The following is a 17,864-nucleotide window of genomic DNA, read 5'->3' on the forward strand; positions in this document are numbered from 1 at the left end:
CTTCTTTAATTTATTTTTATAATTAAATATTAAAAATAGAGAAGTTTTTAACTTAATTCAGTTAAACTTTCAGGGGTGCATGAGGGATACAAAATAAAGTTTTTAGGCAGTAAAATGAATTTAACTTCCTTCAGTTTGTGAATTATTCTTTTTTATTTTCTATTCGATTTAGATGCATGTGATCCATTTCATGACGCCATTGAGACATTGAACCTTATCATCGATTCGATCCGCTCCTCAAAGGCAAAAATCTCCATCCTATAAAATCTCTCTCGATTCACCAATAGCTTCTTTAATGACTCCCGTACCCTTCGCATTTCTTGAACACGTTTCTCTCTTGCGCAAATGGAATCCACCCCCGTGAATTGGGAAGCCCTCGACTCCCTCGTCATCGACTTCGCCAAATCCGAGCGCCTCCTAGAAGAATCCTCTTCCTCCTCTCCTCTCTCTTCTCCGCCTCTCTCCCCGTCCTCTTCCTCCATCTCCTCTTCTTCTTCCTCCTCCTCCTCCTCGTCCTCTTCTTCCTATCGATCTCGCCTTCTCATCCGTCAGATCCGGCGATCCGTCGAGGATGGAGACGTGGATGCCGCCGTCGACCAGCTGCGCCGGCACGTGCCCGCCGTTCTTGACGACCACCGGATCCTCTTCCGGTTGCAGAAGCAGGTGGTCTTTGATGCCCTCGCGTTTAGGTTTGTTCTTGTTCGGTGTTTGATTTCTTCGTTTTTCGTTAGGGTTTTGATGGAATTGATTGCTCGCTGTAGAAATTTATTGAGCTGTTGAGGAGAGGGACGGATAGGGATCGGGATGCTGCGATCGAATGTCTTCGAGGGGCTCTTGCTCCTTGTGCCCTTGATGCATACCCGGTAAATTATTTACCATTGTTTACTTGTTAACATGTTTGTTTTTCTTTGATTAGTTGTCAGTTGGTGATGAATGGATGAAGTGGTTATAGGTTTGGAGGTTGTTAGATGAAAAAACTTGTTTATTTTGCAGCCTATGCTTATACAAAGTGTTGGGAGGGGCATGTTGCTTAATCTTTGTGTTTTTTTTGGAAAAAGGTGCATTTATGTCGTATTGACCATAGTTAACTTGGTCAGTAATACATTTCTGCGCTCAAGAGTTTTTCAGAACTTCTACTGCATTATTAATTTGAGACTAGACGGAGAATTATGGGGGAAAGGAGGGCGGATAGGGAGAGTCAGTGACAGTGAACCAAATTGTATTTTTCCATTCACTTCCCAGGATAAATGTAGAAAATATACTACTAACTTGAAGCCTCACTTTTCCATCGACTTGCATGTTAGCTTCTCAATGTATTAGGGGATATATGTGTACGGATGGGTATGGTGGAGTTATTCCTTCTCCTTATAAGTCATGCTCTGCGCTCCAGTGTTAAGTCCCTTTTTGATCTCTAATATGTTTTTGCTTTGAAGGAAGCTTACGAGGAGTTCAAGCATGTTCTTTTAGCTTTAATATTTGACAAGGAAGATCAAACTTCTCCCGTTGCAAGTGAGGTATGCAAATATTTTCTATTTAAGTTAGATGTGTTATGTAGTTTCTATCTAGGTTACATGTATTATGGACTTTCTTAATACTTGTACCTTTAAATAAGTTTAAACATGAATATTCAATTTGGTGAAGATTCATGCCCTTCTTTGAAAATTTGAAACATAATGTTGTTTAAATCAAAGATATTGATGTTTTATGTGTCTCAGTGGTCTGAAAGGAGGAGGCTTGATCTTGCTGGATTACTGTTGTCCATATTAAGAGCTCACTTACATGCCTATGATCCAATTTTCTCAATGACCTTGAGATATTTAATAAGGTTATCTATCATCTTGTTCTATCTCAATTCTCTCAACTTGGATATAGTCAGTGAATTTTGTTGGCCTTACTTTTTCTCTTCTCATTACACACTAACAGCATCCACAAAGTATTTTGCTCGCGTCAGGGAACTTTATCCCCTATATCAGATCTGACAGAAAGACTGCTCTTTGAGGATCGTGATCCTCCAGCAATTCCTCAGGAGAGTTTATATGAGGCACCTCCTTTTGATGAAGTAAGCTTCTTCCTTGGCAATGCATTTGTCCATATCAGGTTGTCTATAGTAGTTTGATTTTTATGGTTAATGTTCAGATTGATATTCAAGCCCTAGCCCATGCTGTGGAGTTAACAAGACAAGGATCGGTTGATAGCTTGAGATTTGCAAAAGGCGATTTAGTTCAGGCATTTCAGGTTTTACTATGGCTTATATGAATTTTTCATGCTTTCACAAATCTTAGAAATAGTTGCCTGTCGAATCTTTCGGTTGGGTGAAAAATTTATTGTCAGCGTGGTCCTTCGTGATTAATCCTATCTTGTCATTTTTATGTAAGATTAGATAATTTTACTGATCACGCATCATATTACCATGTTTTCTAGTTTAGGATGAACTTCACTTATGAAACACCGATACGACATTTACCCTCCTATACACGTATCTGATACACATAACTACATAAGATATGGATATGGTCTGGATTCGCATTTCATACTTGTCGGGTACACCTATTGAGTATCCGAATTAAAAGTAACTTAACTTAATTACTGGATATTGTGAGGAAATGGCTAATTAGGTTGGAATACGGCTGATAAAAATATAAAGGTTTACCCATTACCTATTTAATGGGTTATATTGGTATCAACAATTTCCTTTCCCCTCTCTCACTTGCCTTAATTCCTTTCCTCTCTATCTCTCTCACTCAGTTGCAATGGTAGCTAGGATCAATGGCGGCGAATTGAAGATGGTAGGTGTTGGTTGACTCTCTCTCTCTCCTCCTTTTTCCTCTCTCTCTTACTCTCTTTGCACACCACCATTGTTAAGGAGATAATTTGGTCTCTCAGTGGTGGTTTTGAAGGTGAAGGCTGATGTTGGAAAGCAAATCTATACAAAGCATTATAATATTGGTGTAGTAGGTGAGGACCATTATCTCTGCCAAGTCGCATAATGTTGTGACTTGACAGCACTAGCCAAGTAAAGGCCACATGTAGAAATGTAGGCTTCCTCACCACTTCAGCCCTACAACTCCGAATGTAGGAAATTTTTACAGTTATAATATTAGGCAGCCTATTATTAGCTACAAATTACTAAACCATTTGATATCCAATACTTGCTGCTAAGTACTTCACTGCAGACAATCTGCTTGTTATTTGTGTCAAGATTCTAGCACGTTAAAGCTCCACAAAAATATAGATAGAACAAAAATAATAGTGGTTGTAATTGTATTTTCTTCTGATTATGCAATATATTTTTATATCCTGAATGTTGTTCTCTGAAACTTATGATCCTAATTTTCTTGCTAATATATGTACAGAATGAATTGTGCCGAATGAAATTGGATCTCTCCGTTCTTGACAAGCTTGTTCACGAGTACTGCGTATACAGGGGAATAGTTGAAAGTGCTCCTAATTCTCCACCTGGTAAAACTTTTCACAGAAATTGTTGTATATTGTCATCTCATGGATGCATCGATCTTGCATGTAGTCCGATTTAAGGATGGAATTTGGAACTAATAGACAGTGATATTGAACCTTATGTAGATGCTGTTGAGAGCAACGGTGCTGAAGAAACTAATGTTGACGCTGTTGACAAAAAAGGAACCAATGTTGAAATGAGATTTGCATGTGAGATAACTAACAAGAATGAAGATTGCAGCACCAGTGATGTTGGCCATCAAGAAACCTTTTATAGGAGGCTGAGAAAGAGCAGAAGTTATGCATCTGGTCAGAGAAGACGCAAGAGATGGAGAGGACGAATAGAGAAGCTAGAGAATGCTTTTGGGAGTCCTCTTGAGACTAGTAAGCAAGATCTCAAGTCTCCAGCCCTTGATATCAGTGAAGATGATCTTCTGGAGAAGCAGGTTAGTTTGATAGGCAGTCTAGTGTTTCATTTCTGATACTGTTTTTAGAAAGTCATAAAAAATTGTGTTCTACTTCCTAGGACTTGAAAAGTATTTCTTCCTTCTGGAATGGGAACAACATAGAAGATCACAGATATGAGGTTATTTTAGAGATGCGGGAACTGGCTTCCAAGGGAATGGCTGCAAAAGTTTTTGAAGAGATTAATGATGTTGATCCTGAGTTCTTTTCTCAAAATCCTGTTCTCCTATTCCAACTGAAACAGGTAATTTCGGCCGAGATAGTTCTTTTTGTTAATGTTGTTCAGAGGCGCAGCTTGTGATATCATGCATAGTTATTTTCTTGATCATTTCAGGTGGAATTTCTTAAACTGGTAAATGGTGGTGATCATGCTGCTGCTCTTAAGGTGGCTTGCAATCATCTTGGTCCTCTTGCTGCAAACAATCAAGATCTGTTGAAGCCTTTGAAAGAAACTTTGTTGTCTCTGATTAAACCTGGTGAAGATATACAGAGAAAGGGGATACCACTCCCAACTCTTGCAACTTCTCTCCAGGTAAAATCTGAATGTTTCAAAGAAGTTCCTTTGCTATCTTGTTATCTTGAATCCTCCATGTTAACCTTCTCATTGCTACTTAGTCAAAATAGCCAGAATATTTTCTTATGACATTCCATTGCATGCATAGGAGGAAGAAAGAGAAGAACTGGCTCTTCCCTAGTTCACATAGACGACAAAGTTATCAGGATCCACTATTTGGTTCCTTTTTTTGTTGAATTCTATTTGCTAATTTATGTTTAGTAGAACTCAGACCTTTCTAACCAACCTTATTAACTACAAGGTTTGATGGGATATCCAGGTTTCCAGCAGCTATTGTCTTGCTATAAGCATTTCTTACACTTTCCTTTTTGTACTTTAGGTTGCATTTGATTTTATTAGTATAATATTACTTATCAAGTTCTATGATATATTTTGAATAATTGTGATTATATTATTATCATCCTGAGGTTCATGGTTATTGTTTTATATAAAAATAATATACATCAAAATTTCATGGCAAGAAATTATGAAGAGAACAATTTATGGGTAAGGCTTGATCATGAAAATCCTTTTTTGCTCTAAGAAGTTATGTTTCACTTGGCAAAACTCTTTTCTCCGTTGGTTTGTATTGTGTAACTCAAAATAAGAATCAAAAGAAAGAAGGAAGTTTGAAAATGTATAGGGTGCCATTAGATTAATATGCTAAAGGTTCTCTCATGACTTGAGATAACCTTTATTCTTTTCATTTGGAATCTAGTGTGCAGTTGTTGACTAATCCAAATGTATAATTTCCCAGTAGGTGCCAAGCATGTACACACTTAGGAGGCCATAAACAGAAAATACAAATAAATTCACCTGGAAATTCATGTTTCTAGGAAATTTATTTCCTTCTGTGCACTTTAACCAGTTAGGTGACTTTTTGTCAGTGATCATGCAAGGCATCATTTCAAGTCAAAACAAAGTTGATATATCACCTCATAGAGTAGGAGCTTATTGAAAATTAATGAGGGGAATGTCTGGACTAGCAGTCACTAGTCACCTATAAGTTTGTACGTCTGCATGAGAAGTTGAAGCCAGATTTTCTTGATGACCGAACCTATAGTGTAACATGCCCTATTTTCTTACATGTAGAAACTTTGCGGATGTTTAAGTACAGGCCGTAGAAAGAGGTTACCTGTTTTGCTTTCATCTAAATCCATGAGTAGTAATGATATGTTTTTTTCTTTTATTTAGATTGCAATGGGTAAGAGGCTTGGCATTGAAGAACCTCAATTGATGAAAATAATGAGAGCAACACTTCATACACATACTGAATGGTATAAGCTTCAAATGTGCAAAGATCGCTTTGAACAATTTCTGAAGATAGATTATCTGAAAGAAGTTGATGTTCCAATGAGGAGCGATGCTACACCAAAGACATGCACTGACGAATGTACTAATGGGTCATCTCAAATTACCACATGTTCAAGCAGCAAGGTAGCAGAAGATATTGGTAGTCCTCAGTTATCATCTGGAGAACTTCGTTCTGATGAAACTGCAATACTTAAAGTAATGGTAAGTTAATTCTCAGAAATTCTTTGTATGTTAGTGCTCAAAAAAGTAAATCAAACTACCCTTGTTTTCTTTGACAGAAATAGCTCCAATTTCTTTCTCCCTCTTATATCTGATTCCTCAACGCCCATCTAGTCTGACCTCTCTTTCTCTTATTTGGTCCAGTATTTAGATCTGTCCATCGCTATACCTTTCATCTGCTTTTTGAACAATTTCGTTTTATTGTTACTTGTACTTGCAATATGTTATATGTTTGCATATGCATATTCATAACTCTCCTGCAAACTTTTTTAAAAAAATCAAACATGGTTCAGAAATGGAACCTCTTTGAGAATCACTTACATAGGGATTAGTACCAGCCCACCTCTGATTTCTTAGTTGCCTATCGATCATCTCATTACCTGTCATATGAAATGTTGAATTGGATGTTGTTATTTTAAATGATGGACAATTGCTATCCATTTTGTCAAAAAGAAAAAAAAAAGGAAAAAAAAAAAGACAATTGCTATCCTGCTATCCAACCTGCTCTCAATCATATGTCGCTTGAGTTGTCCCCATGCTCATCCCACATGCAAGATGACTCTCAACTTATAAACGATGCTTTATATTATTGATGTATCATTTCTTCTGATTACTCCTTTTCGGACATCATGATGCACCCAATGATGGACGAATTCTTTTGCAGGAATTCCTGGCTTTGCCTAGAGCTGATGCTATCCATCTTCTCATGCAGTATAATGGAAATGCTGAGGCCGTCATTCAGCAAATATTTTCATAGTATAATGTGTATATAAGACTCAAGTTTTCAATTGTTTATTCAAAATACGGTTTTGTATTCTCTGTTGCATATGTTGACAGTGTTGTATTTATGCTTTGTTTGTGTATCTCTTATTTATTACCAACTTCTATACTTTTGCCCTTTGTACTTCAACCTGTGGGTTGTTAACATTGAATGAGATACAAACATAATTAACGGCTTGAATTCATGCCGGAGTATGCCACAATTGCTGGGATATCAGGCCCATCAATTACCTAATTTCTTTCTATATTTACGTGAAAGACTATAGCTGTTCATTTATTTTCTCCAAGATGCCGGGTGTTTCGGTGCGGTGGTTGTTTCACATCTATAATCGTAGAAATTTCAATTATGAGAAATCACAAAGCGCATGTTCTACACAACTTAAGATCCTATGACAAATGTGATTAGTTACTCTTTCGACAATTCTGTGACACAATTCACGTAGGAACTTGGATTTCAGCAGGCTGACATGATACTTTGTTAGCTGAACGGCAATACCGATAGCCATTTTACTCCAGAAAAAAAGAAAAGAAAAACTCATAATCCGGTTTCCTAATTACAAAACAGTCACATGAATATCTAAAATTGATCATTATAAATAAGAAAAATTCTATGGTCCAGAAAATTGAGCGAATATACGGGAAGATTGTAGGGCATTCTAGTCGTGAAGACACTAAAAGGAACCGAAGCATTTTAATAATAAATACGTTTCAATGTTCCTACCGGATAAATGGCTTGTAATCCGCCACGTGCTTCCTGCAAACGGTGACACGTCCGCAGTGGGTCATTCCAACGGCTACTATACCCACCCTCTCGTTCCTTCGATTCTCCGAAGCGGCATTCTCTCCACTTCCCCGCCACGCCATCCCCCTCCCATGCAGAACCGCCTTCCCTCCCCCTACTCTTCTTCCCCTCTATAAATAACTAACCCAAGAGAGAGAGAGAGAGAGAGAAGACAAAATTAAACTTAAACTAAGCCATGACTCCAACAAATAAAGACTCCTTCCATGAATTCCTCCGCATCTGGCTCTACCAACTAGAGAATATCCTCACCCAACTCCAAGATTCTCCCCGTGGCCCATCTGACAAGATCTCTCGCGTCATGGACCACCATGACGTTTTCTTCTTGGCCAAGTCCGACCTCGCCCGCCGCGACCCGGCCCTCGCCCTCTCCCTCCCCTGGCTGAGCCCCCTCTCCCGGGCCGCCCTCTGGATGGGCGGCTGGCGTCCCGCGGCCGTCTACCGGATTGTGCTGCTGACTTCCACGGGTTTGTCGGCCGCGCAGGCTGCAGCGATGGAGGCGATGCGGGAGGCGACGAGGGCCGAGGAGGCCGCGGTGGAGCGGGAGATCGCGAGGGTGCAGAATGGGATGGTGGGGTTGGTTATGAAAGGGAGGGAGAAGGCGGCGGAGAGGAGGATTTTCGCCGGTATGGAGCGTGTGGCGGTGGCGGCGGATGAGGTGAGGAGGGAGGCGATTGGGAGGGTGATGCGGATACTTAGCCCAGGGCAAGGGGTGGAGTTTTTGGTGCAGTTGGGGATGATGGAGTTGGGTTTGTATGGTTTGGGACATGGGAGTGTGGTTTAAGCTATATAGCAAGTAGAAATCGATCGAGCGACATGTAAACTAGGATTACAATTCTTTTTTTTAAAAAAAAGAATTAAGTGTAGTGTTTGCTTTAATTTTCTTTCGTGGTTTCTCTATACTAATTGAAGATCTACTGTATATCAATTATATATTGTCCATTGCAAGCATGGCATGGGTGATCTACTACGTACCCTTTTTCCAAACTCGGGCTGCTATCAACGCCATCGACCAACATTTTGCTTTTATTCTCTATTCCTTACTTCAACGTATCTCTCTTTTCAAAAAGAGAATATATATAATACAATATGTTTCGATTGCATTCATACATTATATATTAAAAAAATCTATAAACATTTTATCAAAAAATACCGAGTCCTTTTGCTTTGCTTTTCTTATTTATAGAGAGTAGTGATTCCACGCCTACATTTTAATCTAAAACACACTTAAATTAATTTTAAACATAGAGAATATTTGATTACTTTCAAGAAATAAAACAAGTAATAGAAAACTTAAGTAATTAAACGCCATGAAAATTAATTTAAGGTATTTTAAGTAAACACAATGATTGAATGATACATATTCATATGATATTTTAAATTTTTTGATAAATTTTCAGGAAATTGAAGATATTCTAGATTAAAATTTCTCCCGTCATTTCAAATTTTAAGCAGCAATAATTTTTTCTGTCCAGATTCATTGATGAGGTATTCAGTATTCTAGAACCAAACAGGACCAGATACAATTTACCCTCAGATATTTACACAGTCATAGATTCATCTAACTGAGCCTAAAAGCTTATACAGCCGATCCTCTATAGCACCAACTGTAGGAATTTCCTGCACTCAGGTTACTCGGTAGTACTTATTTTATCGTTAATTATATATCCTTATTCCTTAATAAGATTATAAACGAAGTTTAAATCCAAGCGCAAGCCCAATCTTAACCTACTAGGATTTGGGCCGAGTCTAGAGACTGATCTGAGTCAGCTCAGTTGGGCCGTCCAAGTTAATGGATCGGTCCCCGTTAATATCTTTGATTCGTTTGCCTTTGGGCTTGTAGCAGCGCTAGAAATTAGAAGCCGACGGAAGAGGGAGGAACTTAAACCCTAGTCTCCTTCCCCCACGAACGAGGAGCTCCAGCATCTGAGGTAGTTTTCTCTCCAGAATTGTTTGTTTTTCTCGATAATCTTGATCTCCTACTTGTGTTTACGTGATTGGGGTTTCGGAGTTGCCCCCTTTTCTTTTGAAGAAATTTTATGGGTGTAATGGTAGTCAAAAACCCTAAGAAAACGCAATCTACGAATCAGTGTGGTGCATGCGGATCCGCTTTATCTAGAAATCGTCATCGGAGATACAGATATGTAGATGTCTAAGTTTTGGGTTCTGATCATAGGTTTAATGTCTCTTCTGCCCTGTTGGAAGATCTACCTTTTGTTTTCGTTGTATTCTTTTGTGTGATTGCAAAGTTATCAAAGAAATTGATGACGCAAATAGGTAAATTTCTATTCATAGGTAAGTTACTCTGCGGCAAGTTATACAATTTCAGCAGTTCCTCTAAAAATATTCAGGTAGTTTAGTCGTTAATTTCCAGCTTTAAAGCATTCATTAAAATTTAGATGCACTGAGTGACATCGCTTTCCTATTGGCATTGAATTACTTTGTTCTTTCATTGGGATCTAATCTTGGTCAGAGGTGCGAGGCTCTTGGGTCTGTTAAAGCAATGGTGGATGTGTGGTGGTCTTTACTTGGAGCTGCCATTCCTGCCGTTTTAGCTGGGCAAGCCATTAGACTGAAGAGGCGACATGCCGAGGAGCAGAGGCTTAAGAGTGCCCGAGGGCGTGAGAAGAACTCCGATGAGATCTTTGTGTGTGAGAGGGTCTGTACTTCAAAGAGAATGCTGAAGAAGGTTGGCGCATTCTCTAAGGATCCTATTCGTGATACATGTGTTACTGTCTGTGGTGTTTCTGAGCTTGATGCTTGCGCTGATGCTTGTGCACGGACGGTGTGTGTTAACCAGCACCAAGTACCCAATTGGAATGATATCTGCCTAAAACGATGTCAAAGCGAATGCCTTAAGCTGTCTTCATCTTCAACTTACTAGAGCATTCTGTGTTTCTCCTTGGAGATACATTTACTTGTTTCTTTCGAGAACTGGTCTACGTAAAGGACTGTTTTGTTACTTGCGAGTCATTCAATGCTATTCCCAGCTACTTGTATTTAGATGTGCTTGACTTATTATTTCATTATATTAATTTTGATTTGTTTTTGCTAATTCATGTCTTCATGGATAATTTAACCATGATTTCTAGTACTCCTTTCCATTTTGGTTTTAGTCTGCCTCATGGAGTTCCTATGAAATTGCAAACCATGACCCTAAAAAGACTTTTTATGTAGTATGAGTTTCTTAGTAAATTCTTTCAGCATTTTATTTTGGGTTTGCAGCTGTAATTATGCTTGCGTTTTCCTTTTCCACTGTAAATGATACATTTCTTCAATTGACTTCTTTTAATTGTGCTTTAGTTTTTTCTTCTTTTCTCAGTAATGCACACTGTGTTTATATAGCTCTGATACTTCTGGGATACTTGTGAACTTTTGAAGGTGCCCTTCTACATTGCATTTTTTGTTAGCTTTAGATGATCATTTGTGAAAAGTATAGACTTTATATGTTCTTTTTATTCTCTTGAGAGGTTTGGTTTGTGAATTTGGAGGAGTCCTAGATTAGGGTTTTCAATCCATACTACACATTTTCAGGAGAATGTACTAACTTGGGCCAAAGAACTCTGTCATGCATTACCCGAAATATTAAAGGAGATTTCTGAGGTTATGTAGCTGAAGTAGATGATATGTATGACTGAATGATGAGTTTCAAACTTACTATTGGAAAATCTCTCAGGTTAATTGGAGTATTGACTATATACATACCTGGTGATGAGGTGAAAAGCATAGGTTAGGTGGTTGAATAGCAAAACTAGATTGTCAAATTATTTAATGTACTTGCCAGTTACTTAACAAAGTGGTCGCTTGTTTGTATTATTACTTTTGAAGTTCCATTCAAGATCTTTTTTTTTATCCTTTCTCCATTAAGACTCTGAACCATTGCTATATATATCTTTATTACTCCGTACAAATTCCATTACATCGCAGGCCACTACCCTTTCTTCTGCCATACTCCACTTCAGTTTTTTTAATACTAGAATTAATCACCTAATGATGAGATCACAAATTATTAGAAATGATCACCTAAATTTTTTTATCCAACTAGCTCTACTTTAAATTTTATTAAATATCAAATGATATCTATTTTACTGTAGCTCTAATTTAGATGCTTAACTGTTTAATGTTTTACTTATCTAAAAAATACTAACGTTTTTCTAAGTAAAAACATTCTTAGAATAAAAGAAGTGCTTACGTTTTATTTAATTTAATTAAAGAAAATAAGTAGGAAAATGACTTAAAAAGAGCTCGCAGATGTTGACAATCTTATAGTCAAATGAGAGGACCCTGTTGACCGAATATTTCCACATGCGTTAATCCTCAAACTAAATGAAAAGCCCCTTGAGAATAGAGTGCGTGCATCTCATTCCGCGGTTCGGATTCACTGCAGTCGAGAGTTTTGTTTCGTGGACTCGAATAGTTCGAACTCTATATATATATATGTAATCATTAGTTGCAGATGGGGTTATACGATTAAATATGCCAATTTTTAGTTCTCCTAACAAGAACTGGCTTGCTTTATTCAAGTAACCAAGAACTTTCCATATTTAGTATATTACCATTTCCCCCACCTTTCCTGAAAAGTATCGCCTTTCCTCTCCGTTGGCTGCTTCCTTCGGCGCTCTCTCTCTCTCTCTCCCCCCCTAGCTGTTCTACGCTACTTGTCTTCTCTACGTTTCTCTATGAAGACAAGTGTCACGTCGAGCTCAGCGACATAGAGATAGAGAGAGAGAGAGAGAGAGAGAGGTAAAGATACGATTTTGAACGGGAAAGACGCTTGGAGAAGGGAGGCCCAAGTGAGACAGGAGGTTGGAGGAGAGACGGGGGAAGGAAACTTGAACAGGGGAATGGGTGGAGAAGCATAGAGGAGAGAGATTATGTGGGAGAGACAAAGAGTAGCTCTTCTTCCAATGCTTCGTCCCTTGAACAATAGGAGAAGGATGGTGGAGGAGTTCCTTTTCTTCAGTAAGGTGGCCTCTCTTCTTTTTTTCTCCTTTCCTCTTGTTATTGAACCATATGTAAATGTTTCAGCAAGTTGGCATCTTGGTTTCGCATGCTCGAGCAATTGGTGCCTCTTTTTTTTCCTCAGATTTCTTGGCTATATTGTGCAATTTAATGTGGTTTTGTTTGATTCAAAGGTAATTTTTCCATGGTTTTGGGTCAATTTATATATATATATATATATATTCTGCTTCATAAGTTAATTTCCTGGGCCAGACCAATGCCTTTGTGTGATGTATCACTTGTATTTATTAATTCTAAAACCCTTTTAGCCTAAATGTTCTGGGTTAGCTTGCAGAAAGAAGGTTCTTCTGCTTCTTATCTAAAGTAATTCAAGTGAGATATCGAGAGGGGACAACATGTGTTGTCTTTTTCTTTAATCCACATTAGCTAATTTTCATGAAGTGAAATATTTTTTGCATGTGCTTCAGAGTCCCTCTGCTCTAGAATGATACTTTCTTTTGATCATCTTTGCTCCATATAATTTCTTAAACTTCTATTTTCTTGTGATTTCTTTCTTGTCTTCATTATATTTTATCTTATATACACATATATATATATGTGCATGCAAGACAGAACAATTATTTATGCGCCAGAACAAAAATTCTGCAGTTTATGGGTGTCAGGGGTAGAGGAGTAAAAAATTTACTCAGCTAATTTCATCTTCCATCCTCTTATTTTTACCCCTTGCAGAAATTTGTGTGTATGTGTGAAATTTTTGGCTGCCTGGAAAGTTAAAGATACATTCAAAGTTTTGATTCATTCATGTTGATTTGGATGAATTCTTGTGTTCATCTTTTTACAGGAGAAACTGATCGCAAAGCATCGGAAGAAATCAGTGCTTGCATTGAGGAAGATTGTTTTCTTTATCATTCTTATATTTGGGATTTATATCTGCTCAGTATCTCTGACTCAAATGGAAAACAAGAGCAAGCCTAGGATAGCAAAGATCAAAGTAAAAAAACCTTGTCGTAAACCTAGTATTCCTGAATCAGAGATTCCTTACATTCACTTTCCGAAACCAAAAACTTTTGACAGGTATATAAGACTGCTCCATGATGGTTTTGATTTATTAGTAGGAATACGGAATTGTGCATAACAACTCTTTTAGCCTGTTAGGGGAAAATGTGCATGCACGCCAGTTCGTTTTTTCGCTATTCTGTCAACTCAGCGGTCTGGAAGTGGATGGTTTGAAACTCTGCTGAACAGTCACAGTAACATTAGCTCAAACGGCGAGGTCTTCTTTGAGGATGAGACGAGAAACAACTTATCATCTATAAGAAAGACACTAGATAGAGTGTACAATCTGGATTGGTACCGTAGTGCTTCAAAGAAGAGATGTACGACTGCTGTTGGATTTAAATGGATGCTTAATCAGGTATGGCCAAGAAAATATTACTCTTTATATTGAGTTATTACCATAGTGCTATTCTTGTTTTCTTCTTTGGTGAACTAATCTGCTGGTTGTCGCCCGGTTGAAATTTACTTCTGAATTAAAGTTGTTGGCCTGAATATCAGTTTATCTATTTGTTTGATGTGAAATTGCAAATTTAGATATGATGTGCCATATGAATACCCACTTTAATTGCAATTCTTTCCTCCCTGCCACTGTAAAGAGTGATCGAATGATGTGGCCAAAATAATGGCTAAACTATTTAAGCCTTGTTTGGTTTGAGGCTAATTTCCAAACTATATTAGTTAGTTTTATTCTGTAGTCTTAATTTTTTTAAGAGTAAACTTAGTTAGATATAAAAAAGATAAAAAGATATTTGGTTATTGAACCAGATTAAGAGTCCTTGAACTAGTTCAGGGAGGTTCCTAAACTCAAAGCAAACAAAGTCTTAAGGACCTTATATGAGTTTTGTAAATCATGATTTTTGTTATAGAATTGCATGTAACTTCTGTGTAAATTTTTAAGTTTCATATGAAATTGAGACTAAATGTGAACTAGTTGTATGGTTCAAAATTTTGAATATTCTTTTTATTTTCAACAAATTTTAAGTTGACTGAAATGCCCATACTGAAAGTCAATCTGCAGCTATTTATTAGACATTGAGAGCTAATCAGAATAAATAGCTGTTATCTTATGAGTGACCGGAGGAAGATAGAATATCTGAACATTTTGGTAGAAATGTTGTTTCTGTGCTATGACACCATAGATATTTGTTGTCTTAATCACCTATTCCATCTATGCTCATGCAATTCAAGATTTCTATTTTTCATTGCTATTATTGCATTTCATGTGTATGATATATAGGTTTTGTTCATAAATATGACCATCTGCGATGTCCACTGTTGTAATTGTGTTTCTAGGGCCTCGTAACGAATCATGCATTCGTAGTAAACTATTTCAAAAGAAGAGGGGTCTCTGCAATATTTCTGTTCAGAAGAAACCTACTTCGCCAGTTGGTTTCGTTGCTCGCAAACACTCACGATAAGGATCATAAGCTATTAAACGGGACGCATAAAGCTCATGTCCGATCGAAAGATGAGGTAAATATTATTCCTCGTTTCAAATTGGCACTACTAGTGTCAAACCAAGTCCTGAACTTTAGATTGCTAATGCTCGGCAGGCTGAAGTGCTTGCGAGATACAAGCCAAAACTGAATGCTACAGTATTGCTTTCCACACTGAAGCATGTAGATCAGTACACTGCTAAGGCTCTCGAAAAATTTAAGAGCATCCGGCACATTGTTCTCTACTACGAGGATCTCATCACTAATCACACCGTGAGAGATTTATACCACTTCGACATTAACTTAGCGATTATCCTTTGTGCTTCTTTTGATAAGCTTTTTCCTTTCACATTTGTTTACCTGCAGAAGCTATCGGATGTGCAGGATTTCCTCCGAGTGCCGCAGACTGAGCTCATCAGCCGCCATGTGAAGATACACACGAAGCCGCTGTCAGAGCAAATTGAGAACTGGGATGAGGTCTTGAGAGCTCTTAAAGGAAGCAAATATGAGAACTTCTTGAATGCTGACTATGAGATGTAGAATGGAGCTAGCATTTCAGGTCAGTTGGTGTAAGAAGAAATCTCCTCCCAACCTTCTAGTCCCTTCAATAAATATTAATCTGAATTCTAGTGGCCCCATGTCTTGTTTCATTGTAATTTATGACAGATATTATTATCTATTTGTTGAGTGAATCAATTTTTGTTATTCTATTTGGTTTACACTTACTCGACAATATTCATCTAAATTAGATCGAAACACCAAATATATACACTAACGATCGACACACATTAGTTCATAAACAAACAGAGGAATGGAAAGATTCTCGAAATATTCGTTGCTTTAAAGTAACTGTAGAAGGAAATAAAATAACAGAGCACATAGCAAACCAACTCATTTGATAGCCAAAAACAGAGTTAGCTGCCTCGTACTTGCAGCATATAAACTATCGCACATTGACAACTACTACTCCACTAACATTGTCGAGAGACCCCAAAAAAAAAAAATGCAACCCCAAGGACTCGGGAAGAGCCATTCAACGCCTTCTCCTCTATTCTTCGACATCACTGGATTGCTATTTCACTAAGAGGTTGAAAGAAAGAATGATAATTTTTTTCCAAAAGATAACAACAACTATGGATGCATGCAAACATCTTCAAACACATATGAAACCAAACAGAGACTTATAAGACAGAGCCGCCATGTTTGTCGAAACGATGGGCTTCATGTGATCCCCGTAAAAAGTTCATGTGCGCTAGCATATGGGTAGATTCCTAATAGGAGGAGTACCTCTGTCGTGGGAGATTCGATCTCTCCGGCCGACATTGATCCTACTTTTGGACTCCCTCATGCGAGGGGATTCCCTCTGTCACTCTCTGATACCCTGCGACTTGCCCTTATAAATACTCTTTCACTTTTGAGTTCAAGCTGTAGGAAAATATATATCTCTCACATGGATCTTCACTACTTTACTACTTCTTCAACTCTTTACAGTGCTTATCATCGTCTCTTTTCAACCACCACCAGTTTCCTAGTTGCAATTTGCAAATCAACTCCTCTTTTTATAACATGAACACCATGGTATATATATATATATATATATTCTCGGTAAGTATCCCAACCACAAGAATTTCCTACAGTTGGAGATCTACTGGGCTTGATGACTCGCGTTTTATTAGGATTAGTATATGGGCACACTCCTAATGCGAGTACTAATTAACTAGTGAAAGTTACTTCCCTAGTCTAAGAAGCAATTAAAAAGGAGAGGAATATTCTTTGTGCTATTGGCTTTCAAATGATCATCAAATATATGTATATATATATAACCCTGACGACAAAAAGTTAACATAAAGAAACGATATGGGCCTTCTTGAACAGAGTGATTATGGCTGGAAAGCAATAGACTCTAACAGCAACCATCCAAATGAAACAGTTTATATATGTAATAAGCTTAGTGGCAAGGACAAGGGAATCCTCTCCATAGACCATTTTGAATAGCAAGTCCTACAGCTTCATATATAATCTAGCCCTAGCTGTTCTCTAGCTCTTCTTTAAGAACAACTACTAATATATACTGATGACCCACAAATAAACTCCTAATATATCTCGCGGAACACTCTCGACAAATTACCCAACATATCGGTGAGGTATAAACCCAGAAATTACTGCTAGTTAGATTACGATTTAATAGTCAATGTATGATATTGTCGTTAATGGTTAAATAGAAGGGGGGGATAGTGGAATCATTCAACTACCAGATAACGGTTAAATAGTATTTTTTTAGGTGATCAGAATCATGGTCAAGCATGCAAAGACTAAGTGGTCCTATGAAGAGAACTAAGGGATGTAGGTTGCATGCATGGCCCATGCAAGTTAAGAAGATGGATGCATAGAGCTTTGCTTACAGTGAGGTATTTATTATTGTAAATTATATACAACAAGTAGTCCATACATCATATTCTAGTTTATAATAATGAGACCCTGGCCCTTGAGACCACTATATAAGTAGCCATAGAGGGAGAGGGAGGGAGGTGTCCAAAGAGTTAAGAGACTTATTAATCCCTTTCCAGTCTCTCTCTCTCTCTCTCTCTCTCTCTCTCTCTCTCTCTCTCTCTCTCTCTCTCTCTCTCTCTCGTATATATCCTAGCAGCTCTGAGATCGATGGCTTCTAAGTACTTCATGTCCTGCAAAACATATGCTCTTCTTATTCTTCTTATTCTTGCCTCTCAACTTATTATGTCTGAAGGAAGGCTATTGATGGAAGCTGAGAAGAGAAGGTTATGCAGGAGATGCTTAATGCGAGATGATCATGATGATGATAATAATAATA

The 17,864-nt window shown here is 37.8% G+C and overlaps 4 protein-coding genes across 7 annotated transcripts; all 4 read left to right on the forward strand.

The window, feature by feature from the left end:
* The first annotated feature begins 260 nt into the window (after window positions 1-260).
* On the forward strand, window positions 261-6,969 carry LOC140778794 (uncharacterized). The gene is made up of 12 exons (XM_073123662.1): window positions 261-663; window positions 762-863; window positions 1,434-1,514; window positions 1,716-1,825; window positions 1,924-2,059; window positions 2,137-2,235; window positions 3,354-3,459; window positions 3,580-3,899; window positions 3,980-4,162; window positions 4,253-4,450; window positions 5,666-5,986; window positions 6,669-6,969. Exons 1-12 carry the CDS (start codon window positions 346-348, stop codon window positions 6,759-6,761), a joined length of 2,067 nt encoding a protein of 688 aa, XP_072979763.1. The 5' UTR covers window positions 261-345; the 3' UTR covers window positions 6,762-6,969.
* Window positions 6,970-7,732: 763 nt separating this feature from the next.
* Window positions 7,733-8,367, forward strand: LOC140778486 (protein DOG1-like 4). The gene has a single exon (XM_073123226.1). The coding sequence runs from the start codon at window positions 7,762-7,764 to the stop codon at window positions 8,365-8,367; it is 606 nt and encodes a 201-aa protein (XP_072979327.1). The 5' UTR covers window positions 7,733-7,761.
* Window positions 8,368-9,426: 1,059 nt separating this feature from the next.
* On the forward strand, window positions 9,427-10,638 carry LOC140778371 (uncharacterized protein At5g64816). 3 transcript variants are annotated; one of them, XM_073123049.1, is made up of 3 exons: window positions 9,438-9,514; window positions 9,879-9,934; window positions 10,057-10,638. In XM_073123049.1, exon 3 carries the CDS (start codon window positions 10,087-10,089, stop codon window positions 10,465-10,467), a length of 381 nt encoding a protein of 126 aa, XP_072979150.1. In that variant the 5' UTR covers window positions 9,438-9,514; window positions 9,879-9,934; window positions 10,057-10,086; the 3' UTR covers window positions 10,468-10,638. The 3 variants fall into 3 exon arrangements, with proteins under 3 accessions (XP_072979149.1, XP_072979150.1, XP_072979148.1); XM_073123048.1 differs by lacking the exon at window positions 9,879-9,934 and having other exon boundaries at window positions 9,427-9,514; XM_073123047.1 differs by lacking the exon at window positions 9,438-9,514 and having other exon boundaries at window positions 9,523-9,934.
* Window positions 10,639-12,083: 1,445 nt separating this feature from the next.
* On the forward strand, window positions 12,084-15,702 carry LOC140779204 (uncharacterized). 2 transcript variants are annotated; one of them, XM_073124196.1, is made up of 6 exons: window positions 12,084-12,550; window positions 13,387-13,619; window positions 13,701-13,959; window positions 14,895-15,074; window positions 15,155-15,310; window positions 15,422-15,702. In XM_073124196.1, the coding sequence occupies exons 1-6, from the start codon at window positions 12,458-12,460 to the stop codon at window positions 15,575-15,577; spliced, it is 1,077 nt and encodes a 358-aa protein (XP_072980297.1). In that variant the 5' UTR covers window positions 12,084-12,457; the 3' UTR covers window positions 15,578-15,702. The 2 variants fall into 2 exon arrangements, with proteins under 2 accessions (XP_072980297.1, XP_072980296.1); XM_073124195.1 differs by having other exon boundaries at window positions 12,086-12,550; window positions 15,404-15,702.
* The last annotated feature ends 2,162 nt before the right edge of the window (window positions 15,703-17,864 follow it).

This window comes from Typha angustifolia, chromosome 15, assembly GCF_048772165.1.
Source record: "Typha angustifolia cultivar Huaian chromosome 15, ASM4877216v1, whole genome shotgun sequence".
In the NCBI taxonomy this organism is placed as follows: domain Eukaryota; kingdom Viridiplantae; phylum Streptophyta; class Magnoliopsida; order Poales; family Typhaceae; genus Typha; species Typha angustifolia.